General features: G+C 47.8%; 1 protein-coding gene across 3 annotated transcripts in view; it reads right to left on the bottom strand.

The window, feature by feature from the left end:
* Positions 1-1353: 1353 nt before the first annotated feature.
* Rasgrf1 (Ras protein specific guanine nucleotide releasing factor 1) overlaps positions 1354-27153 on the bottom strand; it is a 112410-nt gene continuing 86610 nt past the window's right edge. For 2 of the 3 annotated variants that reach the window (XM_052716645.1, XM_052716630.1), the window contains exons 22-28: positions 24261-24364; positions 22553-22637; positions 16005-16202; positions 11544-11623; positions 7982-8099; positions 7000-7068; positions 1354-2658 (exon numbers count right to left, since the gene is read on the bottom strand). In XM_052716645.1, the coding sequence (XP_052572605.1) occupies positions 2566-2658; positions 7000-7068; positions 7982-8099; positions 11544-11623; positions 16005-16202; positions 22553-22637; positions 24261-24364 (747 nt within the window). In that variant the 3' untranslated portion in view covers positions 1354-2565. The other variant, XM_052716638.1, reaches the window with a different exon arrangement.

Raw genomic sequence — 27153 nt, 5'->3', positions numbered from 1 at the left:
AAGGCCCAGGTGGTGACCAGCTACCTCCTCTTAAGGGCAGTGCCCAGGCCTTTCCCATTTGCTGATCTGCTCATCTTCCTCTGCTATCCCTGGAGGCGTTGGACAGCGCTGTGTGTGCAGACATGCTATCTCCCAAGCCTTGAGTGCTGCTCTGCCCTTTGGAATCCTTTTCTCTGGGTGTCCGTGTGTGTGTGTGTGTGTGTGTGTGTGTGTGTGTGTGTGTGTGTGTGTGTGTGTGTGTTAGGGGGGCATGCAGGTGGTGCACACGTGTGCATGTGGAGGTCAGAGGACAGCTTGTACTAGTCAGTTCTCTCCTCCCATCATGTGAGTCTCAGGGATTGAACTCAGGTTGTCAGGCTTGGCATCAAGAGCAGCCTTTACCTGCTGAGCCATTTTGCCCGCCCTCTTCCAGGCTTCCCATGGTTTGATTTCCTCCACCATACCTCCATTTCTTTCTCAGCAACTTGAACACCGTGCACATTCATGCTAGCATTTCTCAAAACGTTCTAACTCTCTCATGCATCTGGGCCTTTTTGTATGCTTCTCCCTCTGCGGGGCACACCACGCCCCACCCTCTCTTCCTGGTGGATCATCTCTCAACACTGGTGTCTTCACTCCTGTGGAGTTCCATTACCCTCCTCCTCACTTTCACCTCAGCCCGCTGGTCGTTCTCCTTGGCATCGTACTTTCTGTACCTGTGTCGGGCAGTGTGGCTCTCATAGTCTGTCTCTCTAGTCAGCGAAAGATGGCTAGACATTTCTTCCTTTCCTTTTCCCATCGAGAACAGAAACCCTCTCTCCTTGTGCTTGACACGTTGAACGTTGTATGCCATTCTGCCGCTTCGGAGGCAGGTTTGGAAGAAGCCCTCGTGAATATCTTCCTGAGACTTGGAGCGGTCACTCTTGGACATAGCAAGACACTCAAGTCACATAAAGATGCTACTGTGAATGATCCTGTTGACGGCCCTAGAGCAGCACCTGGGAAACGTCAACTGCTAGCTGTGTCAGACCACCGTCTCGGGTATCTGGGCAGGGCCACCTTCATGTGACGCCAGCCCTTGCTCCTGTGCAGTTGATTGTAGTCTCGTGAGAGTCCCCAAGCAAAAGCTGCTGGGGGGGGGGGGCAGTAAACCCACAGACCTGGGCAAAGCAAGGCAAATGGTTTCGAGTCATTCGGTTTCCGAGGGACGGTTTTTGGGTACCATGGGTGACGGAAGCAGTCAACCTCATCGGATCAAAGCAAGGATGATGTCACTGTCACGGGACAGCTCTGATGCCAGCCCAGGGATTGGTAAGGAACAACTCTCACCCAGTATTTCTTGTGGGAACAAATGAAACCCATCAAAACTCACTGTTCACCCTGAGATAGAATAGATTTATTAGCAAGAGGTAATCAGGAAACATATATTTTTACAAAAATGGAAAATTTTTTTTCCCAAACAAGCTGTGAGTGGAAATATTTTTAGGGCTTGAAATAGAATCCTCATACCGCTAGGTATTGCTTACAGCAAAAGTTGTCTGTCTGCTGTAGTGGAGCATGCCTGCCACGTCTGAGTGTTCTCTCTACTGTACAATGTAAAAAAAATTATGGTAATATTCACAGAATAAGCACTACCTCACTATATTCCTGCTAGAAGGCATTTAGACAGGACTACAGTATATGCAATAAAAACACTCGGTTATTGATTTCCTAATTCTATGTCATGGAACTAATTACCACAAAGTATACAGACTCAGGGCATCTCAACATAAGCTTGTAGTGACTGTCAGGCAGCTGAAAGAGGAGAAGTGATGTTTTTTTTTGTGTGTGTGTTCCTGACTTCCAGTGGAGGCTGGGCAGAGGTCGGCCAGAGTCACCACGACTTGGTGTAGTGATTCCATTTTCCTAGAGAAGTTCCAGGGCCCTGTCCACTTCTACTGAGCCTGCTTTTCATGCTATCTGGTGTTAATCCTAGAGCAGAGGGCAGCACGGGGCCGGAAGTGGTGGCGTTTGGTGCAAGGGGCGTGGTTCTCAGCGGAGAGGACTCCCTTCCAGCCAAATTTACTGGGGTTCGACAAATGGGGACTGTTGAGACCTGCGGTTTTGGCTGAAGAAGCTGCTTTGGAAATTGGCATCACCATCAGCAGGAAGAGGTGTCAAGGATTGGACTTGCAGGTATGACTTCCCCCTCCCTCCTCCCCCTCCCCCCACCCAGTTATAACAACTACATGGAACATGCTGGGGAGGATGCCTGAGTGGCCTGAGCTAACCCAGGGGCCTGGGCTGGGAGGGACGAAGCAGGGTTGGAGTCTGAGACTTGTGTCACGTGGGCTCTGTCTCCCCTTCTGATTGGAGAGCTGACAGGGAGTACAGCTGTTTGAAGGAGGAGGCTCCGCAGGGGGTGGGGCAGAGTCTGAGACAGTGCAGAAATTCATATTCCGGTTCTACAGGAATCTAAGAACAAGAACAGAGTTGTATTCTTGGAGAAGCACATACTGAAGAAGAAATCCGGAGGAACCAAACGATTATGTACAATATCATATAGCGGGTGTCCACGGGAGCGGCTGGGGCAGGGTGGGTGCAGCTTCAGGTGGGAAGTTTCGGTTCTATTCGGAGAGAAGACTCATAGAGACTTTCTTCGTCCATTACAAAAGATCGATCCAGTAAGTACTGAGTCACCTGAAATGAGAGAAAGGAGCAATAGAATGATGGGACGTCCCTGGACCCTGGGTCTCTTGCAAAAGTCTTTCTTTTGTCTTGGTTATTTGAGATAGGGTCTTACTCTATAGCCCAAGGCTGGCCTGGAACTCACTGTGTAGCCCAGGTTAGTCTTGAACTTGAGACCATCCTTCTGTTTTAAGTCTGAACAGCACCATGCCTGGCAGAACCAAACACTTTTGTAGGTTAGGACACACATGTACGAGGCAGAGTGTCTTGGCCACCTCCACCACCCCAAGGGACTTGCTAGGTGACAATGCTAACTCGAGCCTCAAACTCAGCTTCCCAAGTGCTAGCACCATCATATTTGGCTGTGTTTGTTTTAATATAACTTTCCTATTTAAATTATGTTTTAAGATTGTGTGTGTGTGTGTGTGTGTGTGTGTGTGTGTGTGTGTGTGTGTGTTTTGCTGGAGTTAGAACTACTGAGTTATATCCACAGTTCCTATATTCTCTTAATAAACATCTTAATAGTAATAAACCACACATGGTAAATATTACTCTTGACTGCTTTTTCCTTCCTTCCTTCCTTCCTTCCTTCCTTCCTTCCTTCCTTCCTTCCTTCCTTCCTTCCTCCCTCCCTCCCTCCCTCCCTCCCTTCCTCTTTCTTTCTTTCTTTCTTTCTTTCTTTCTTTCTTTCTTTCTTTCTTTCTTTCTTTCTTTCTTTCTTTCTTTCTCTCATTTTTAGTTGGTCTCTTAAGGAAATGTTTTGGACTTAAACAAAATAAACAACTTCCTGAAAAGGCCAACTGTTTAATCTAAGTGGCAGGTGGGTGTTCACAATTCCTGCAATGTTTCAGTGTGAAGCGTTCTCCAGCAATGTCAGGTGTATATGTTCACACACAGCAGTGCTGTCTGGGGGAAGGGCTGGTGTAGGTTTCCCATGGCAGAGTCTGATGTAAAATGTTAGTATGAAAAACTGAGAATGGTCACCCTGGGAAATTTAGTTGTATTTCCTCCTGACTGTCCACTGTACTCTTGATTCTAAGTCCTTTTCTGAGTTCCTGCACATTCAACGAGAGATCAGAGCTCTGACCTTACAAGCATCCCCTGGATCCAAGGTTCATGAATTTGTCAATTTGGAACTAAGCGTGCCTTTCTCCCCGCACAGAAACCAAGAAAAAGAAGGAAATGAAATGACACCCATATTCTGTGCTTGAAAGTCTACTGATAGCTGCTTAGGGGAGACCAAGCCTGTTGCTTTTGTCTTGGGGAACTGACTCTGTCACCATGAAGGTCAGAAGCAGCTGGATGCTGACTGACAGACGAAATTATTGCTATGTCTGATTGACAGCTCACACCCTGTATCTCTAGGAAGATGACCTCAGATGTCAGCGTCTGGCTTCACCCAGTCCTGCAGATAAAGACAGGGTCACCTATGACCATATGAAATGAACTAGACTTTTAGCCCTAGCCCGTAGCTCCATGGAAAGGGTTCTTTCTAGACTATATAAATGCACTCAGCTCCCAAAGCAGACTGACCAGTGCTTTCCATGAGAGCACAAAGTTCAGTTTCCTTGTTTTCCTTGAGCCCGAGATTGGTGACAAATCCATCCCTGCTGAGACACTCAGGAAGTTCAAGGAGCAGTGGTATTTCTACGTACTGAACATCAGAGCTTGAGAGAAGGTTGAAGTGGCAGGAGACAGAAAAGAACCCTCAGAATTTGTTGGTAGCTTCTGGGACTTTCTAGGGTGCCATGTTATCACCACAGTGCTTTCTAGATACAGTGTGTGACACACTAACAAAGCTCCTCCAGACGCTGCTAAATTTAAATCATGGCCTGTGCCTTAATAGTTCTCTTTCTTTCTGAAAGGGTTGTTCGATCCCCCCAAAGGGGTCATGACCTACAGGTTGAGAACCACTGCACTAGGCTATCTCCTCAGCCCTTAATAGTATTTCTTATTAAGGTAGGCGGTGGTGGCCCACTCCTTTAATCCCAGCACTTAGGAGGCAGAGGCAGGTGGATCTCTGTAAGTTCGAGGCCAGCCTGGTCTATAAAGCAAGTTCCAGGATAGTCAGCCAGGACTGTTACACAGAGAAACCCTGTCTCAAAAAAAAAATACTATTTTTTTTTTATTATAGGCTAAATGATGTGTGACTAGGGATATAACTCAGTTGGTAGAGTGCTTGCCTAGCGTGTACAAAGGTAATCCTAGCCCTCATGAGGTACTTTTTAAAAAAGTGTTAGGATATCGTGGGGGTCGGAGGCAGGCCAGTCTCTATGAGTTCAAGGCCAGGCTAGTCTACATATTGAGCTTCTGGCCAGCCAGGATTTGCACTTTTATATTATTATTATGTGTGTATATGTGTTTTGTGTGGGTGTGGGGGGGGGGCGGGCATTCATGTGCCATGGTGTGCATGTGAAAATCAGAGGACAACTTTGGGGACTTAGTTCTCTCTTTGTGGGTTCTGGGGATCAAACTGAGTTGTTAGGCTTGCTTAGCCACCTTGCCAGCCCTCATGGTATTTATAGACCCTGGGTCTAAATCAACATTCACACACTGAATTTATATGCCATGTATTTTAATCTCTCCTTTAATCTAGAGTAACGTCGTGTGTGTGTGTGTGTGTGTGTGTGTGTGTGTGTGTGTGTGTGTGTTTCATTTAGCTTTTCTTTTAGCTGTAGTAGGTGGAAATTGAACTGCAGAGCCTCAGTTATGCCAAGCAAGCATTCTACCACCGAGTGCTACTGTCATACTGTGGCTTTTACTTCTTTGTCTACTTCCCGCCAGAGTGCAAGCTCCTGAGGACCAAGTACTTACCTATTTTGTATACTGTGCCTTGTGGCCTGAGATAGTGCTGGGAGCACAGTACTCACTCAATGAATGTGTGTCTATTGGATGAACAAAGATCAACATACAAGTGACCCAGTTAGTTATCCACAGATCTTCTCTACACGGCAGAGCAGAACATGGCAGAGAATTAACTTTTGTTGTTCTTTGAGATGGGGGTCTCTCTTTTATATAGCTCTGGAACTCACTATATAGACCAGGTTGGCCTTGAACTCACAGAGATCCACCTGCCTCTGCATCCTGAGTGCTGAGATTAAAGGTGTGTGCCACCATACCCAGCAACATTTTTTTTGTTTTTGTTTTTGAGACAAGGTTTCAGGTTGTCCAGACTGGCCTCAAATTTGCTATGTAGCCAAAAATGCAATAACCTGGAACTTCTGATACCTCTGCTTTCACCTCTCAAGGGCTGGGGTTACAGGCTCCGGCCACCATGCCTGGTTTTATGCTGGGGATCGAACCAAGGGCATCATGCATCCTAGGCAAGTAACTACCAACTGACTCATATCCTCAACTCCAACAAATTATTTCTTTGGGCTTGGTTTGTAGCAGAGAAAGAGTAAAATGAGCTGGATGTCTATCACATAAAGGATTAATGAGAGGAATGGATTTCTCTGCAGCTTTAAGTAAGAAAAAGGCCACTTTGTCTCAGGAAGGAGTGACTCCAGACACATAAGGAAAACAGGATGGTGCTGAGCAAGGGATAGCAGTTGACATTATAGTAGAAGAAGAATGTGTTGTGTTTATGAACTGGCCCAGATACAGACTTGAGAAGGATACTCTGGTCTTTGGGAGGAAACCTGTGACTTCTGTGTCTTTGTGGCATAGAACTTTCAAAAAAGAGAAATGTTTGGGGATGGGGATACAGTTCAGCTTCCTGACCACCATCTGCAAAGTCCTGCTTTGATCTTCAGCACCACAGAAAACAGCATGGTGGTGCATACCTGTATTCCTAGCCCTTGGGAAATGGAGGCTGGAAGATGCTAAGTTGAAGGTCGTCTTTGGCTACATATTGAGTCCAGGACCAGCATGGGCTACATGAGGCTTTGACAAAATACCAATCAAGGGCCAGCAAGATGGCAAGCACTTGCTGCCAAGCCTGGAGATCTAAATTCAATCCTAGAAATTTATGTGGTGGAAGGAGAAAACTGACTTCTATAAGACACTCATGCATGCATGCACGCATGCACGCATGCACGCACGCACGCACCCTATAAACCAAAAACCAAGCAAAACCACAACTAACCAACCAAGCAAAGGGGATGTTTGGAGCCGCCTCTCTAGCCCTGTGGGAGAGCAGACATTGTTCTGTGATGTCAAATCAGGCAAGAATCACAAGTAAGGAGCAGCCAGGGAACAGTAATAGGGTGGTTTCCTTAAGGACATGGCATTTTAGGCTGGACCATGAGGATCCTGGAAGGGGTGCAGAAAGATGCTCCAGGAAAGGGCAGAAGCCTGTGCAGACAGCAGCACTGTGAAGGAGAGGAGAGACCCCAAGTGTCGTCCTCTTACCTTTGCTTGGTGTTCGATTTTGTAGGCAGTCTGTTGAAACTGGCGAATCTCTCGGATAATATGGGAGATCTGCGGGAAGGCAGGGGAGTTTTAGAATAGTCTGCTCTCTCATGCTGCCTAGTGGATGAAAAGGGTCATCGGTAGCTATGGTTGAAGTCACACTGCCTCTTGAAAAACTCCACTGGCTTTCTTTACACCACCCACCTGTCTGTTGGGATAACTGTGCTAATGTGTGTGTGCATGTTGTGTGACTGAGGAAACTCTCTCAGTCAGGGCCACAGACTTCCCAACACCACTACAACCAAACCCCAGCTGCCTGTCAAAGTGAAAGACTTGTGGGTGTCTAATGGGTGCATGCCAGGATGTGAAGCATAAGGGCTTCCCTCTATCACCAAGATGGAGCTTCTCATTTATGTTTGAAAGGCACGCTTTTCATGAATGTGTAAGCCCATTTTGCAAAAATGGGTGCAAATAGAGGCTCTCTGTTTGGGATGAGTGAGAGACGTGGATGTCCAGAAGTCCTGTGCCTACTCAGAGGGGTCTTCTTGGGTCCTCTCAACCTCATGTTCTGGATCTTTGGGAGCAGATCTGAAACTTTCTTTCTTAGGTGGTGGTGTTGCAGAATGATTTTTCTTTAGTTATACAAAACAAGCATTTCTGTGGACATTAAAGGGTGGGATGTGAGGAAAGGTGTGGGATGTGAGGTCAGACCCAGCATTCAGAACCGGCTCTTCTTTTCACATGTAGAGGGCCTTGAGCTGGTCTCTTGACCTTCCCCATCCTTCCCTGTAGGGAGGGTGCTGAGCTAACGTGGGAAAGGAAGAGAACACAGGGATAATGTCATTAGTGTCAGTCAGTTTTTACTGGTGGCCTTCCACTGGGTGTACTTGGAACAGGGGCAGGCAGAACAGGCTGTGCTGGGCAGTGTCTGGGTGGCTCAGTCTGGAGTCGTGCCCCCATCCATCTACCCAGGGAAACATACCATCCTCATCTTGGAGAAGTTGACCAGGCCGTCCTCTGTGTAATTGGGTGTCCCCTCCTCGATGAAGGCCAAGTCAGTGAGGTACATCCCCAGGTAAGGGACACAGGGTGGGTCACAACTTGGAAACAAATGGCATCCACAAAAGTTTTTCACTTAAGGAAAGGAACTTCTGCTAAGAACAGAATACCCTGCATGCAGACTCTGCCTGGCTAGAGGCAAAGGGATTTCTAGTTACGAAGAAACATGGGGCACATTCAAGCTTGCCTAGACTGCAAGCCAGGCTGGAGGGTGGGAGAGTGTGGAACAGCCTGGACCCTCACGCACAGGCTGCGGGGAAGGGGGTCTTACTTGTATTTCTTCCCTCTGTGACCCAAAATGCCTTTCTTTACTTCTCTGGTGTCTGCCCAGTGGAGCTCACCAGCTCTTCCCAGCCTCCTCCCAGTTCACTGTGTTTTCCACTGTTACTCTATGTTCGGTCACCTCTAGGAAGGCTGGGCCACCCACACCCAAGTTCCAGCAGTCACTCAGTGTAGCATCCCCAAGACCTGTCCTCTTGCCACCTAGGTTTAGGGGCCAAAGCAGGAAACCCTGGCTGGTCCTCTGATCACCTTCCTGGAAGTGTCTTCTGGGAAGGGTGGGTGATTCCCAGGGTCTATGGTTACAAGAGATGAGATCCTGGTGTGATGGACCAGGCCTCTGATGTGTGGCTCTGAGCAGGGACTCCTTGCCTGTACCATGGCAACTTTTCTGGTACCTTGGGAGGGTGCAGGGGAAGGATTAATGGGGTTGGTGATGGAGTGAGTGGCCATTATCCTCCCTCCTCCCTTCAGCAGCTTCAGGGGACTCCTGAGACAGTGCTCTACAATTTCCTCTCAGCTCAGTGCCGGGATGGCAGAGGAATTGTTCCTCAGGCCATTTGACACCCCTGCCATGCTGGAGGAAAGTGAGGTATAGACCTTGAACTAATCCTCCTGTCTCCATTTCCCCTGTGCTGAGATTAAAGGTGTGTACTGTCACATCTGATTGCTGTTGTTTTTGCTTTTTTGGGAGTGGGTCTCTCTACATAGCCTTGGCTGTCCTGACCATCACACCTGATTTTATGTGGTGCTGGGGATCGAACTCAGTGCCTCTTGAAAGCTAAAGTGATCACTCTACCAACTGAGCTACATTCCCAGCTCAAGAAATGACACTCTAAACTGCCTAAGTGGTCATCAATAGATAAGTATCTAGTAAGATTGCTCTCGAACAAAGATAACCGCATTGTCCCATTCTTAAGACTTAATCCAAATGGGGTTGTCAGTCACTTGGACAGGAAAATGCTTTTCAGGAAGCTGTTCCAGAGAGCTTTAGAAAGAGTGTGAAGCCCACCTAACCATGTAGGTCACCACACTGGTCCCTTTGGCCACGGTTCGCTCTCATCCCTCTGAGCACGTGTCTTTATAATGAACTCTATATATCTTCCACACTGCACTGAGTATCCTGCCTGAGATCTTTTGGTGGAGATCTCTAGGACCAGGAAGCTGAGGAGAGTCCAGAGTAAGAGCCCAGCGACAACAGGCTGAAAAAGATTCCAGGGACGATTGAATGGGGCTGAGGACCCACACAGGAGGGCCGCTGCAGGACTCTCTGGGTGTGTCATTATTTCTGTCTGAAGACTGTTGTCAATCATCTTCTGCTTTCTGGCCCTTTTCTGATGAAACAGACTCCCCAGCATCACTGGACAAGGTACGTTCTCCAGCTCCACAGGGCAGATCTGCCTTACATAAAGATCTTGGTTCCCAGAAGCCCCCTAAGCCCTCTGCCCTGTGTCCCAGGCAGCGGAGGGTTCTAGGGGAGGCACTTACACAGATAACCTGAAAGGGAAGACAGTCAGGAGAGGGACTCAGACAGAATGGGAGCCACGGAGACAGTTAGGTAGCAGTAGTGGCTGCGGTGGATGAGGAAGCCGTGTGAAGGAGGCAGATGGAGCAGCGCCCAGAGGCAGACGGACAGTTGGTGAATGCACAGTGGGGCAGCTCCGCACAAGCACAGTCCACAGGGGCTCCTGGGAGCCCAGGCGGAGGAGAGACGGCCGGACAGCACAGATGGGTTCAACATCTGTCTGAGGACATAAACAAAGTGGAGATGGTCAAGGCGATGGCACACTGAGCTAGTGAGGGATGGACAAGAAGTAGGGCAGGAAGGAAACATGAAGAGGCAGCAGGAGAGGCTGGCTGGTAAGAGGGGGTGAGCAGGGCATTCCAGCCAAAGTCAAGGGCTGGAAGTGTTGGCCGTCCCATGGCCATGTGCAGTGACCTCCACTGGGGCTCTTATTGGCTGTGGTCAAGAGATCTCGTATGGAAGGGAGGAGAGTATTCCTGGAAGCTATAGGGACCCAGCATCTCCGAGGTCCATTGAGGAGCCAGCCAGCCAGCCAGCCAGCAGAGAGACAGGGACAAATGGGGTGGGGCCTACTATGGAAGCCTGAGGAAAGCATTGCTAGGGAGCAATAAAAGCAGAACTTTGTCTTTTCAGAGTCCACGTCTCATGAACGTGCAGCCGAAGTGAGCTGAGTCATGGCTTCCTTGTCAGAGGTACCCAAACCTCATGAGAGAGTGCCCAAGGCAGACTGAGGCCAGCTCAGGCCAAATCCAGGTTCTAATGCCATGTTCACGTGACCTTGGCATAGCCACTAGGTCCCCATCTTTTGTCTAGAAAGACAGGATGGAAAGAGCTGCCTTAGGGTGGGGGTTCACAATGTCTGGAAATGTTTCTGGTAGTCTAAGAGGAGAGATGTCATTAGCATCCCATGGGGTGAGGCCAGGGGTGCACCTAGAAATCCCACAATGCATAGGCAATTGTGGGACTGAACACAGAACCATCCTGGACCAACTGACAACAGTGCTGGGGTTGAGAAACCCACTTCCCAGGCAGTATCAATGGGGTTCAGTAGCAACGGTCAGGGAGGTACCCTGCAAACTGTAAGGTGATGTTATCAACATCGGTAAAATGTATTTCTTTGATTCTAAGACGCAACTGTTAGTAATGTACTCACTCATTTTTTTTTGTTTGTTTTGCTTTTTTGTTTTTTGAGACAGGGTTTCTCTGTGTAGTTTTGGTGCCTGTCCTGGATCTCACTCTGTAGACTACCAGGCTGGCCTCTAACTCACAGAGATCCACCTGCCTCTGCCTCCCGAGTGCTGGGATTAAAGGCATGCGCCACCACCGCCCCGCATACTCACTCATTTTGATGACTGTTTCTCATGAACAAGAAACACAACCGCACTAAATAAACTGACTTGACACGCCAGTTATTGGAGTTATTAAAATGGAAAATTGCATTTAAGAATCAAGAAATCTGGCACCAACTCTGCGGTCAATGACAGCTAAGCTGCTCTGGAATTTCTCTGGTAAATAACGGAGGGCAAAGCTGACCCATTGCTGGGATCTGGAGAGTCTATGGGTCTCAATGGCAGGGAGAGGGACAGGCAGACCTCCTGCGTGGACAGGATGTGGCGAGAAGAGGCCTCTGTAACGCGGTCTACAATTTTAAACACGACAATGATGAAGATGCTTTACTTACTTTTTCAGAGCTTCTCTGAGGTTCTTAAATCTGCCCTCTGACGACACAAGCTTTTGGAGCTTGTCAATCAAAGCTTTCGTCTAGAAGGAACCAGAAGCATTTACTAAGATTCAATACACATGCGGGTCTCAAGTCCCAGGCTCCGGCCTATGATCCAACATGCTGACCTGAGGGTTCCAGGCCACATTTGGATTTGGGGACTTTCTGTGCCTGGCAACCTCACCCGTGATCTCCTTAGGACTTAGACTTGACCCCTGTCATATGTTCCTCTCTTCACATACATCTCTTAGAACACCAAAGTGAGTAATGACCCTGGAAACTGGTAAGCTCCGGAGAACTGATGATTCAGAAGGACTTGGTGGGTGACTTGAGGGGGCCTGCATTTAGAGCAGGAAAGAACTAAGAGTGTTCATGGTCATGATTGTTTCTTTCAGTGCTGGGGACTGAACCTGGGGATGTTGCCCTGCCACTGAGCTGTACGCCAGCCTTTACGATCTTTCCATGAGTTAGACTGAATGGTTCTGACCATTTTTTTTTTCCACACCTTCACTTTGATGGGCCAAGAATGCTATCCGAGTTCGAGAATTGAGGAAAGGGACGGCAGAGGAGCTGATCATCCAAGAAAGGCCTGGGTGGAAAGGATGAAATCCTTGGCAAAGGATATGTGAAATGATCAGCCAGGCCTGGGCTACATGAGAGCAGGGCAGAGTGTGGGCAGCTGGGTTTGTCTGGCAAGAACAGCTACATCCCCAGGGGAGTGCACTGCCCTGGGTCTCTCTCTGTGTTCCTTTCCCTGTCTGGTCTATGGGATGTCTCTTTGAGGCCCTCAGTTCCCTCACTTATTATTATTTTTTATTTCTTAAGATTTGTTTATTCATGTATTTTTATGTAATTTGCATGTAGGCCTGCATGACAGAAGAGGATATCAGAGAGAAGAGGGCACCAGATCTCATTACAGATGGTTGTGAGCCACCATGTGGTTGATGGGAATTGAACTCAGGACCTCTGGAAAAGCAGCTAGTGCTCTTAACCACTGAGCCATCTTTCCAGCCTCCCAATTCCCTCATTTATGAAAGAATGGGAGGGATTAGTTTTTCCTTTCTAGACATGGCCTTCAAAATCCAGAATGTAGCTGAGAAACTGTGCTGAGGACAGCCATGCATCACAAGACTGGGAGTATTAATCATCCCTAGAGGGACACAGTCACAGGCCGTGGTGTGTGCAGTCACAGAACATGACAGTGTGAGTTTTCATGCTGATGGATGTTCAGTGTGTATCCTTTGAGGGGGAAGAGAAGATAGGGGCATTGGTTGGTTGGCTCCTTAGCTAGAAGGAGAGGGAACATTGGTGTTTAGATTGACCCTGCTCAAAGCACAAATGCATTCTGACCTGATGACAGAGCCGTGTGACAGAAGGACTGAATCCATACCGAGCTAAGGCAGTTGACTCTGAGTTTCCTTTAGAATTGGCTTTCAGCACCCTGGCAAAGCCCACATTCCCAGGTCAATCTATTTTTTTTCCCCCGAGACAGGGTTTCTCTGTGTAGCTTTGGAGCCTTTCTTGGAACTCACTCTGTAGCTCAGGCTGGCCTCGAACTCACAGGGATACACCTGCCTCTGCCTTCCAAGTGCTGGGATTAAAGGCATGTATCACCACCGCCCGGCCACACAGGCCAGTCTTTACCAGGGTCTTGGTGACTACCTGGACCAGCCCTTCTGAGGATGGTACCCTTCTCCTCTCCATATCCACTCATCTGCAGAGGAATGACCCAAGGGGGATTTGGGTCAGATGTGGGGATTTAGCACCAAATCTGGGGCCTCCTCAGCCTCTGTCACCCACACTCAGCATACACAAGAGCAAATCCCCATTCCTCAGATATTCCCTAAGGGAAACACTAGGTCAGATAATGGTAGATTTGCGAAGAGAGAAGCTAGATCACAAGGCTTAGTCAATGTAGTTCTGGCTAAAGAGGTACCCATACTTTAAGGTCATGTACATGTAAACAGGCTGTGTGTGTGTGTGTGTGTGTGTGTGTGTGTGTGTGTGTGTGTGTGCATGTGCGTGTGCGTGTGCGTGTGTGTGTGATTTGTAGGTGTATGTGGAGGTCAGAGGACATGCCTCAAGAGTCCTTCTACCATGGGCTCAGGGGTTGAACTCAGGTCACCAGGCTTAAACTTTACCCATTTTACCTACCACACCATCTCACTGGCCCTGTGTAGGCTATTTCAGATGCATGGGGAAAAAACTCTAGCTCTGAGCAGGGCACAGTTTGATTCCTTCCACAGCCTCGTGCCTACTGTATACACGGATCCTCTTTGGGCTGCCACACTCTATCCAGGATAGAGTTTGGGAGATCATGAAGTTTTTCCATTGTGTTTCACTTTGAAAGCCAGGTCACATGCCTAGGCTGGGCCAGGAGCTTCCATCTTTAATGCTCCCTGGGGTGCCAGGCCCCTGGATCTTGAGGCTTTATGGCTGAATGTGGACACTAGTGGGAAGGAAAGGGGGACGCTTTAGATATGTCACTGGAATCAAGGACCAAGCACAGAGCCTGCGTCAGGAAGAAAGATGCTCCTGTGGCCTCCAAAATACCTCCCCTTCCTGCTTATCAAACAGAAAACATCAAGTGATGAAGAATGTTTCCTCCCAAAGAGATCAAGACATATTGTGAGCCGAAGGCAGGTTTGTGTTCCTACAGATACAACTTCCCTGGGGTGAGGAACCACAGGCCCATCCCTCATAGCTGCTGTCCTGGAGAGCCACATCAGACACTTCCCCAAGGGACAGAGATTATTTGAAAGATGACAGGTAAGGGAACTGAAATCAGAAAGGAGAAACAAAAAACTTCAAAGTCCGCTTGACTCTCCTGTCGGGTCGGAGTGGACTTGATGTCATGCTTTAGTGAATTGGGCTGACACATGGAAGAAAGTGATACAAACAAGACTGTGTTTCAGGGTCTGTAGGAAATGTGGCCATCTTGGTGTGTCACAAGAGTCCACAGACTGCCTGCAGAGAGACAGATAAGGAACTTGGCTTTCGTTGGCAGGGCTGTGGACATGCCCTTCCAGAAGCCGTTGGAGTCAAGCACAGTGTCGATGCATAACTACAGCACAGGCTGGAGAGGTCTGGAAAGGTTGGAGAAGCCGTCCAGCTCAGTCTGCATCTGAAGCTGAGCCCTGTATGTGTGGCTAGAGGCATCTTTGACTTTTATTTGACCAGGCCTGCTGGCTTCTGGTTCTGAATGATGTCCTAGAATGCAGGCCAGGCCACATACATTAACTGCTCTTGGAAGAGAATGGAAGATTTCAGAATGGCCATGGTGTGTCCCCATATCCCCCAACTCCATGAGGAGAGTGATGCTGAAGAATGTGGCCAAGAAATACAGCATGTGCATTCTGGGAAGAGTTTAGTAGGGCAGGAAGTGAAGCCTAGTCTGGAGGATCTGTGGGAAGGGTGCCATCATCCAACAGTACAAGGAGGGAGGAGTAAGATACTAACCTGGAATGGGCTCCCTATAACCCTGTCTGAACCTTGACAAGCCACAGTGACTCAGAAGACTTCGTGCTTTTGCAGGTCTACCCCCGCCCCCTCGTTTATGACAGTATGTGACTGTGTAGCCAGTTGTTCTCGAAGCTCCCAGATTCCATTCTTTCCTGGAGTTGCTCCCACAGCCCTAACTCTGGGCACCCAATGCGCCAATAAGGAGGAGGTCCAGCCTCCCTGAGGTGTAAGGGAGTGAGTGGTCCTACAGACTCCACAGCTCAGCTGTAAACAGGGCCAGAGAAGGACAGAAGAGTGAGCATCCCAACTCGTTTCTGGCTTGGCTACTTATCGAAGTAGGAAGAGTTATGGAGCTGATGCCTGCTAGTGGGTAAGATTACTACCTGCTACCGGCTGGAGGAAGATAACGAGAAACAGGCGATAAAGAGAAAAAATGGAGGGGTACAGAACTAGAGTGCCGCAAACAGGCCTCTTGGCAGTGTTGGGTGCTGCAAGGCTCTCTCAGTTGAAAGACCACAGACACCACTGTCACATTATAGGTGCCTTTAGGGGCTTGCTTATCTCTGATGGGGCTTGTCTATCCTCCTGCAGACATGCAAACCAGGGTTGGGGTACCTACCAAGTTCACCAAGGAAGTGCTGAAGTGTCTCAGAGAATGCTCTGCTTATGAGCTGTCCTTCAGGACCCTAGCGCAGAGAACTTTATCACCCCAAAAGATTCAGCTTATGAAGTTACTACTCTTGTCCCAAACCAAGAAGAAGACTATCACTACCAATAATGGCTTCCTCCCAGCTCCCACTGTGGAGTCTTAATTGCCCAAGAAGGAACTGAAGTTCCACAGGTCCACTGGAAATGTGGATCCTCAGCTCAGTTCTTTGTTCACATTCTTGGGTTCCGGTTTCCCTGCCCCCACCCCCAGCCCAGGCCCGCCTGGCAGCAGTGCCAGCTTCCTGCCCGCACCTGCTTAGAAACTTTGAGCCATGTCTTTTTGAGCCGGAAGATCGCACTGCGGTTCATGGAGGAGGTGATCTCCAGCACGGCATTGTAGTTGTGTAGGCAGCGGCATATGTCCGCCACAGCTACCCACTTCTCAATGGCGCTCACCCTTGCGTTGATGTCCTCATTTCGGATAATTTCTGAAGCAATCAAGTTACTGATCTTTAAGCCAATGCAATAAGACAGGGAAAAAGTAAGGGGCATAAGTAGTGTAAAGATAATAAATCACCATTATTTGCAGACTCAATTTCTTGTTAAAAGTCCCCAAAACAATAAACTGGAAAACTGTCAGAACAAAGGCTTAATATAAAAAGGAGACATTTTCCTATAAGTCAGTGATTATCAATTAAAAACACAGTGAAGCTGAGTATGGAGGTATGCACCTGTAATTCCAGCACCTGGGAGGTAGAGGCAGGAGGATTCCCAAGTTTGAGGCCAGCCTGAGCTACATAGTAAAACTTTACCTCAATAAAATGAAATAAAAACAAACAAGTAAATATAATGACGAAGATTCATCACCAAAATCACAAGAGATCTGTGAATTATCCTGGAATTTAAGTTAATGAAAACCACGTAGGTTGTTGCATGGAAAAAAAGGTTATCAAAAGATGTAAAAGGCTTAAAGAGATCATATTGCCAAATGGTAATGTAAGTAGCATGTTTTCATAACTAACCCATGAGTTCAATGTAAACCAATTAAACATCCAATGGAAATTTCTTTGGAACTTAACAGAGTGATTCTAAAGTTCATCTGGGAGAATAAGCAGTTATGACAAGCCCAGCTCTGAGGGAACTTTCCATCATATTCTCTTCTGGAATAGGACACACAGTTGGTCTCACATATGCAGAAGACCAGATCTCCTTGGAATCCTGCACCCCGCCAACAATGACAATCACACAAACAAATCACATGTGAGTTAGAACTGGAGTGGCTAACAGGGTAGAAGCTGGGGCCCAAACATCAGGGGACTGGAATGGCAAGGAGCTGGGGAGGCTAGAAATGTCCACTTTCCCTGCATATCACCTTGAATCTATAGTATTTTAAAGTAGAAAGTAAATGAAGTCATATAGTACCTAAATATATATGGATGAATGCTGTGGGATGGTCTGTATGTCAAATGTGTTGCTGATTGGTCAATGAATAAATCACTGATTGGCCCGTGGCCAGGCAGGAAGTGTAGGCGGGACAAGGAGGAGAATAGAGCTGGGAAGTGGAAGGCTGAGTCAGAGAGACACTGCCAGCCGCCATGATGACAAACAGCATGTGAAGTACCGGTAAGCCACGAGCCATGTGGCAAGGTATAGACTAATAGAAATGGATTAATTTAAGCTGTAAGAACAGTTAACAAGAAGCCTGCCACGGCCATACAGTTTGAAACCAATATAAATCTCTGTGTTTACTTGGTCGGGTTTGAGCGGCTTGGGACTGGCAGGTGAGAGAGATTTGTCCTGACTGTGGGCCAGGCAGGAAAACTCTAGCAGGTGCTGTGGGATGGTCTGTATGTCAAATGTGTTGCTGATTGGTCAATGAATAAATCACTGATTGGCAGTGGCCAGGCAGGAAGTATAGGCGGGACTAACAGAGAGGAAAATTGAGAGAACAGGAAGCTGGGAGGGGGACACTGCGAGCCGCCATCAGGACAAGGAAGATGTAAAGTACCGGTAAGCCACAAGCCATGTGGCAAGGTATAGATTAATAGAAATGGATTAATTTAAGCTGTAAGAACAGTTAGCAAGAAGCCTGCCACGGCCATACAGTTTGAAACCAATATAAGTCTCTGTGTTTACTTGATCGGGTTTGAGCGTCTTGGGACTGGCGGGTGAGAGAAATTTGCCCTGACTGTGGACCAGGCAGAAAAACTCTAGCAACAAATGGCGCCCAACGTGGGGTAAGAGTTTCCACCTAAAACCTGAGAAGAAAGATTCTAAAATGGAGCCAAAAACAGTTCCTAGTTGTCTCTTTCAAGTTAGCGGCAGCCTGCCGGTTTGACCTACTGGCGGGTTCCTAGCGTGCGTGCTTGCTCGACCTGCCATATGGCGGGAATGAGGTCTCTGCAAGTGGCACATTAAGCTGCTTGGTGAATTTAGCCTTTGCTAGTACAAAACAAAAAAAGAGGTTTCTGGGCGACACGCTGCTTGGATAAAAGCATAGACCCACGATAGCTCCCAGAGCTGGCGGAAAACTACAGTACTGCCGCCATGTTGGGAAGCTGAGGTGGGCGGAGCCAGCAGCCACAGCTGCTGCAGCTTAAAGCAATAGATTCACAATAAGACAGATTCAGATGTAATAGTTTAAAATGTGTGTAAAATATACGTAGGCTTGAAAGAGACAAAAAAAAGGTGATATATACAGTATAGAAACAAATACATAGTTTTAAAAAATAAAGTCTTTAAAGAGACAGTAAAATTAATATAAAAAATAAGCCACGTGAAGATGAATATTACACAGAGAATCTGGATTGTGTTGTCTTTGGGATTCTTAACTACAGAGAGATATTTGATTGTAAAGGAAGCTGAGTTAAACCAATATGTATATTTTAAAGATACTTTGACTTCAAAATTTGGATGTAAGGATATGTTGCTTTGGAAAAGAGTCTCTTTTGTTTCCACAGAAAGCAAGAGGCTATGGATTTGTTCCAGATTAAGACACATCAGGTTTGACCAGCCAAGACCACCTGAAAGGTCTCCGATGACACCATGGCCCAGATGATCCAACATCCAGAACCGTTTCAAGGCAACTGGCTCAGAAGATACAGCCTCACGGACTACTCCATGATCCTAAAATTTTCTTTGTTTCCCCAGAAGATACATCGCCCCCCTCCAGCAGGAAGTAGTAAGAGAAGCTACGCCCAAATTCCCAAATATACCAAGCTGACTTTAGAGATGTGTAAAGGTTAAAACCTTCCTTTTTAAGAAAAGAAAAGGGGAGGTGCTGTGGGATGGTCTGTATGTCAAATGTGTTGTTGATTGGTCAATGAATAAATCACTGATTGGCAGTGGCCAGGCAGGAAGTATAGGCGGGACTAACAGAGAGGAAAATTGAGAGAACAGGAAGCTGGGAGGGGGACACTGCGAGCCGCCATCAGGACAAGGAAGATGTAAAGTACTGGTAAGCCACAAGCCACGTGGCAAGGTATAGATTAATAGAAATGGATTAATTTAAGCTGTAAGAACAGTTAACAAGAAGCCTGCCACGGCCATACAGTTTGAAACCAATATAAATCTCTGTGTTTACTTGGTCGGGTTTGAGCGGCTTGGGACTGGCAGGTGAGAGAGATTTGTCCTGACTCTGGGCCAGGCAGGAAAACTCTAGCAACAGATGAAAGCATCACAATGAGGCTCATTTCTTTGTATGCTAGTCAAAAATTAATTCTAAAAAAATCTTTCAAAAGGTAAAAGAAATGATGACTTGTTATTGAAAAAATAAAGGTATTAAAGGCAACTACGTATGAGCAAGTAGAGCTGTACCACCAAGAAACCTTCTCTAAAGTAGTTACTGTGGCATGGATGCCAAGGAGGACTGTTGAATTTGAATTGTTTCACATTTGTTTGTCTATTTTTGTGTGTATGTGTGCATGCAGGAGGGTGGGTGATACACTCCACAGTGCATGTGGGAACAGCTTGAAGGAATCGGTCCTCTCCTTCCCCCACATGGGTTCTAGACATGGAACTCGGGGTATCAGCCTTGGCAGCAGGTTTTCCCACTGGTATTTCTTGTTGCCTGGGGTGCTGAGCTTTAGTGTGGACTAATGGAGAACTATTGAAGTTAGGGGGAATGATAACACATAAAACAGTGTGTGTGCTCTCTATATACTAATTAAGTTGAAGTAGTTAAATCTTCCCATATAGAAAACACTGGAACAACAACAAAAAATTTTTAAAAAGAACTTGAAAAAAAGGACAATGTTGAAAAAAGAATGGACCAGTGAGATTCTCCATGGGATGGAGAAACAAAATGAATACTTGTTAATTTATTCTACAAAAACCATCACCATTGCGCTGTGCACCAGAGATGGGCAACACAAGAAAGAAAAAAATTGGGCACCCAGCTGTGTATTTACCATGGCTGTCTTGGGTTTGTACTGGAGGCACAGGATCTTTGAGGATTAGAAAAACTATGTAATTCTCATTTACCATATCAATAGATTAAAGGAGGGAAGAACCACATGACCATCTCAGTAGCTGTGGAACAAACAGTGAATAAAATGTCAGTGTATGAGTTGGAGAGATGAGTCAATGGTTAAAAGCATTTGCTGCCTTCTCAAAGGCCTGGATTCAATTCCCAGCACACATGCCATGTTGCTCACAATCTGTAACTACAGTTCTAGGGGATCTGATGCCTGCCCTGGCCTCTGTGGGCACCTTCATCTATGTGGCACACATAACTATACTCAGGCATACACACAAAGACATTAAAAAGAAATAAGGAAAAATTAAAAAGAAAAAAGTCAATATGCATTCATGGTAAAAATTGTTGGCATTCACACATATACATTGAAATAAATAAAAAATTAAAAAGAAAAAGTCAACATTCATGGTAAAAAGTTATTGGCATTCAAGAATAGAAAGGAATTTTTCTAACTTTATCTCCCCTTACATAGGTGAAGAGTAAAAGCTTTTCCTGTAAAAGCAAGAACAAGGCCCACTGTCTCCATCTCCATTCCACATTGTCCTGGAGAGAGCTGGGGCAACGGAGGCACCAGGGTGCATGTGCAGTGGGTGAGGCAGCTCCTTGGGCTGCATGCCTGTCTCACCCAAGTCTGGTCCTAGTGCTGGAGACCCTACCAGTGCCAGTCAACAGGACAAAGAATCAGAGGCAAAGGGCTAGATAATAGAAAATTGAGCCATGTCAGAGATTAGGATACCCCTGTCGCAGAGGCACACATTCTGTCTCTGAACATGGTGATGGATATGAACAGAGATGTCAAGTATCAAACAGTCACGGGGTAGCCTCCAGAGGACTGTGTGGTTCAAAGGGGGACTTTTCTGCTGTGTCACATGGGCAGTGCCACTTAATCTTTCAGTTTTGGGTTCTTCCTCTATAGAGTCAGTGTCATGGGTTAAATGAGATGGGTTAAAGTCATTCCCACAGTGCCCACTACACAGTATCAATGCATACACATCCTGCTCCTGACTTGTACTTACTCCATCCTGGGTTCACAGAGTGCCAGGGCCAGGAGGCTCCTCCTTCCCGAGACTGCAATACTGTGACTTCCTCATTTCTTCCTGGCTGACAAGGGCCCTCCTGGGTGATGCTTGTCAGGGGCTCATTTTCTTTTTCCCCCCTTGGGGTTGATATGAGATGCTGTCTGTGGCCAGGCAGCAAGGACAAGTGACATCATGTGTTCCCACCTCTGACCATAAAAGGCTCTTTACTTGTGTTGATTAAACTCACAGAATGAAGATGCCATGTGCAAATGCTCTCAGGGCTGGCACAAGACTAGGAGAAGACGAGTCCCATGGAGTTAGAGAAATTGCTGGGAGAGAATTTTTTTTCAGTGCTGGAGACTCAACTCAGGGCTTTGTATATGTTAGGTAAGCACCTAAACAATGAGCTACATCCGCCACCCCTTGGTTTTATTTATTTATTTATTTATTTATTTATTTATTTATTTATTTATTTTGAGATAAGCTATTGCCATGTAGACTTGGTTGGCCTTGAATTTGCAACCCTCTTGCCTCAGCCTCCTGAATGTTGGGGTTATAAGTGTCTGTACAGGGGTATTTTTTTCTCTCTCACATAGTCATGCTCCATCGTGCATCAATGGAAAACACATGTGCTGCCACATGTCAATCAGCAGACCCTTCAAGAACCTCAGCCTCTTAAGATCTTGGATGTGAGAGAAGCGCCCATCTCCTAGGGGTGGTGTGGCTTTAAATGAGATTGCTATGCATACAGAGCATGGTCCTAGGCAGCTATGGGAAATATTAGATGCTACCCAGCCTTGTTCTCAGCAACTCCGGGGCCTCTAGTGTCTTCATTGTTAACTTGTTGAGCCTTCTTACCAATCATGAAAGGCAATGTGGTGCCTAGGACATTACATCATCATGTAGATGAAACTCTTAGAAAACATTCTGGGAAGTCAGAAGGGTTTCAGTAAACGTTCATATCTGAGGGAAGTTGTCTGCCATTTCCAGACTTACTTTGCCTGTTTCTAAGGCTGAGATGAGGTAAGAAAGTAAGGCAAGAATGTTTTGGTCTTTTCTGTCCAACCCTTCCTTCTTTCCATCCTTTCTGCTGCTGGTCTGCTACGACCCTACTCTTGGGAGGAGCCATTGCTGGCTGATGGCTCTGGATGGTTGTCCCAGCTGATCTTCACATGGCCCTTTCATGTTCATCCATTTAACAGGTGAAGAAACCAAGACTGAGGCGAAGCAAGCTGCCTCTGGTCACACAGCTGAAGGTGGGGTGCAGCAGAGGTGTGGTGCTAGCCCGCCCTCTACTCAGCCCCTTGGTGGACCTGCCAATGAAAAGCCTGGCAGAAAGGCACCGCCCGCACATGCGTACTCACGTCGTTGAAATGCTTGGTGGTTTTCATGATGTATGGCGTCCTTTCGTTTTTCTCTACCTTCATCCAGCCCTGGCCGAAGAACTCCCTGCAGGGAGGAAAGGGAAACCCAGAGCAGGTGAAATGAGCTTTGCCTTGCTCATTCAGTGTGGGGTCACTTCTTTGCTTTTTGAGGTGATCATTTATAGGGGAGCAGCTCTACGCAGAGGCCGAGAGAGGAAGGAACCTTGAGCTCAAGCCCAGCTTTATGCGGCACTTTGTGTCTTGGGTCCTTTACTCATCTGTGAAATGGGAGCGTAACAGCAACACTTTCCTCGTGGGACCATCATAAGCCTGAAAGGAGATGAGGTATGAGATGGCCCAGCAAAGCTGTGAAGCGGGTATGCATACCATCGTTTCTACATTTTAGTACTTTGTAGCAGCTGGTCTTCAGAACAGAGGTGACAGATAACCACAAAGGAGGTTTGGTGGTAGAGTGTGTGCCTATCATGTGCAAGGCCCCGGGTTCAATTCTCCACACTATACAAAAAAGGTGGATAAAAGAACTGAAAACCAGTTCCAAGCAGTGTGTTCTGGCACAGGGAAACTAATGGGGAAGCCATGGACTTCCCATGCTTCTAAGTGATCAGTGGAGGTGCTGGGGTGAAGTTCCACAGGTTGGTGCAGCCATGGGGAGGTGACACCTGTGAATATCTATTCTCCTCTTGCTACCAGAGAGAGGCAGGAGTAACACTGCTTCCACATCCTGGGGTTCGTAAGTCTCCAGGCCAACCCTGTCATTAGGTGAGACTGTACTCATGCCTGTGGGGCTGTGCATGTGGCCCTGGAAGGCAAACTAAAGGATGCTCCAATCATGTGTGGCCTTAGACACGGTGATGCCAATGTTCGGAAATAATTATATAATAATTATTGGAAATTCAGAGAAATGCCTTGGTTGGGAGGATGCTTAGTTCAGGTTTAAACATAAAAAAGAAAACCGCCTTAACTTAGAATGCACTAAGGAGCACTACACACAAAAACAGTGTTCACAAATGCATGTTGGTTATTAGATGAAGAGAGAGACATAGAACTGTGATTACAGAGAATCCAGGGTAACTAAAGACAAGGCAGAGCAGACAGCAGCAGGCCTGAGGCCTCACCAAAGTCAAGAGCCATCCTGAAATTTGTTTCTAGGGCTTGTGTACACACACACACACACACACACACACACACACACACACACACACACACGTACGTATACACATTCATGCCTGTGTGCAAATAAACATGTATTCTTTCTGTACCCCCAGAAAGAGGATTCTCCTGAAAAAGTATGTATAAGGGGAGCAGGTGTGTGCTTGCAGGTGATAGGTAACGAGAGAGCAGGGGGAGAGCACTCTTTCCAAGTTTTGGAGAGGTTCACAGGCTAGAGTCAGGGATGCGCTGAGGAAGGAGGAGGGGGAAAGGAGGGAGGAGGAGGGAGGAGGAGGGAAAGGAAGGAGGAGGAGGAAAAGGAGGGAGAAGAGAGAGGAGGAGGGAGAAGAGAGAGGAGGCGGGAGAAGAGAGAGAGGAGGGGGAGGAGGGGGAGGAGGGAGGAGGAGGGAGAGGAGGAGGAGGGAAGAGATGGAGGAGGAGGGAGAGGAGGAGGGAGGAGGGAGGAAAAGAGAGGAAGGAGGGAGGAGGAGGAAGGAGGAGGGAGAGGGAGAGGAGGCAGGCAGCCATACCCACTTACTCATAAGGAATCTTCTTGAAGACGAGGTGATCCAGCAGCGTCAGTTGCTCTGCTATCTCCAGGGCTGAGTGGTTTTCGAAGGGCTCAGCCTTCACGCCCTCTGCCTGAGGGAGCAAAGGCAGAGTCAGGCCAATGGTGCCTCTGGGCTTTCGACACTTTTCTGAGACCCTTCTCTCAGTTCTGGTGGGTGGTTGGGATAACAATGAGGAAGCAGGGCCCCACTGCGTATTGCACCCTTGGTATATGTGTGTTCTGTGCTTCTGGAGGACTCTCCCTGGAGGAATCAGTCACCTACCCTGTGGGGAGCCACCTCTACACATGTAGGAAGGAGGCCAAAGCCTGCCCAAGCTGCTCAGATGGAAATAGGCTGGCTGGGATGCAAGCTTGGGTATCTGATCCCAGCTGTGATGGGCCACTTCCTCTGGGTTCTGCTTGGTCCTAGGTGGGTTCAACACATTTTTTTTTCCTTGAAACTCATTAGTAGGTGTGGGTTGTGGGTTCCAGGGTATAATTTGCACCTGGGGCAGTGTTCCTGTCTTGTAGGCAGAAGACAGCTGTCGGCTACCATGTCCCTGACTTACGAGGTTCACTCATAGATACAACCTTTAAGATTATCTGTCCCCTGGGCCTCCTTGACCAGGGAACACCCTTAGGAAACATCAGTCAGGGACGGGGGTACCCATAGAAGGAGTTAGCTGGAAGTTAATACAGAGAGGTCTTTGGTCCGCTGGATTTGGGAGTTGGGGGTGGGGAGGAGAGGAAAGGACAGCTGTGTTGGTGCTGGGAGGATCCTAGGTCCACTGAAGGTCAAGTCAGATTAAAGGTCTCCTGTACATTGTGGCCAGCTGGGTCATTCAAGAGTAGAGGGAGGCCTATAAGGTAGAGATGGGCCTGCACACCATGCACGATTTCTGCTTTCTTCCACTCACGCCACGGCACCCAGAAGTCCTAGCAGCTGGCTGAGTGCCCAAGTGGCCCATCTGCATGGATTGAAAAGGAAGTGGGGTCCACCCACACCCAGAGAACACGCCATTCCTCGAGGCTGAGTGTTCTGCTGTTCCCCTCCCCCTCCATTTCTTTTGCAATCAGTGAGGTCTGTGTCGCTAGGCTGGTGGCAGACACTGGACATATGTAGACCTGCCGACAGACATGATTCAGGCTCAGGGGTTTCACAGTGAGGACTCAGGGGACAATAGATTCTGTGTGGTAGCAGATCAGTCATGGGTGTTTCCTGGCAGAGTCACCAGGGCAGAGACCAGAAGGCCAGGTGCAGGAGTGTGGGTGTGGGGAGCACAATACCTTTGGGGAGGATGAGTTCTTAGGCAGGCAAAGTGGGATGTGGGCATGAGGGCAGCAGGGGCTGGGTTGGAGGACAAGACTCCTATGGTGGCATTTCTCCTGTGTGTTCTTGGGGATGGACCCTTCGAAGGTGGGCAGCTCAGCTACAGTCACTCCTGAGGGTCCTGTGGAGGTTTACTCAGAGCTGGGTCCAGGATGGCAGGGCTGTGAGGGTCACAGAAAAGTCCAGGAGGCCATACTGGGGTGTGGTCCAGTGGCCCAGTGGCTATAGGTGCTCCATAGGGGCAGGTGACCTTTCCCTCACTTTTGATGTTGCCCAGGTCTTAAAGAAGTGGCTTTGGAAGTAGAGGTCAGAGTGATAACTTCCGTCACCTTCCAGAAGGCTTGTGGGAAATAACGTGCCAAGCCAATTGTCTCCTTCCCACTGAAGTCACTGGCCTCCATTAAGCTGGACCTGTCACTCAAAGTCTCTGGGGACCTGTCAGATGTGTACAGATATGGGGCTCAATAACCTTTTGTTCTAGAAGAGCCTCAGGCCATTTACAAAGGAAAAGGGCCCTTGTACTCATAAAGTGTAAACATGCCAGTCAGGCCCCTGCTGGCAAACAGGAGCACAGGACATTCTCTACACTGGGGAAGTGGTGGGGAGGCTATTCCAGTATTCTGGGCCCAGAGGATCAATCTGTAGTAAGTGATGTCGAGGTGCCACCATCTTCCCTGACCTGGCAGGTCACTGAGCTGTGTGGGCTCCGGGGATCACTGGCCAGGCAGAGTTACTCCTGGGCCAGAATGTGGATAAGATACTGTTCTCCATGAGTCTTGAGTGATGAAAAGGGAGAGGAGCCAAGGCCTGGAGTCCGAAGCCCTTACAATGGGTACTGCTAACACTCGTCAGCCTGGAGCTGAGCTGATGACACAGAACCCACCTCTGGGGAGGTCAGAGTCTGTCTTGAGCATTTCCAACCATCATCATTCAGTGGCCAGGAACTTTGGTAGGGTTCACAAAGGCATTCTGAGTATCCTAGTAGAGGGCTGGAAGTACACGAGGCCAGCATTCCCTTACGGCATATGGAGTGCCACCCCGAGCTCATGCTCTTTCATGGTGAACACAACTCTCCCCTGGGATCCTGTCACTTCAGGGCAGGTTCGGTGAGCACATCGTGACTCCTCAGGACGGGGTGGTGCGGCATAGGGTTTGAGTTTTTCTCTGGGGTCAGCTGGACCTGAATGTGAACAGCTTGCCTAACTACCACTTCCCACTCACACCTTTGAGTGAGTGATTTAGATCTCTGTGCCTCAGCTGCCTCATCTGTAAAATGGGGTAATGATGCAAACTTTCAGCATCATTGACGAGATGACCTCTTGTCAGATGGATCTGGAGTCTTTCAGAATCTAATGTGGTCCAGCACATAATTACCCATCAAAGGATCCTCCCTTGATAAGTATGACAGAGAGAAGCGGGGTGTGTGACGGAGAGGAGGAGGCACAGTGGTTGAAGAAAGGGGAAGTAGCATTTATTGGTTATATTTTGCTCCTCAATAAAGGAGCAATTTCCTAGGCCCTGGTGCTTGTCTGGAATCTTTGCCAATGTTAT

This window comes from Peromyscus californicus, unplaced genomic scaffold (assembly GCF_007827085.1).
Source record: "Peromyscus californicus insignis strain IS unplaced genomic scaffold, ASM782708v3 Scaffold_11__1_contigs__length_118956290, whole genome shotgun sequence".
Taxonomy (NCBI): domain Eukaryota; kingdom Metazoa; phylum Chordata; class Mammalia; order Rodentia; family Cricetidae; genus Peromyscus; species Peromyscus californicus.
Note: the sequence above shows the minus strand (reverse complement) of the source record. Positions and strands in the feature narration are given on the sequence as shown.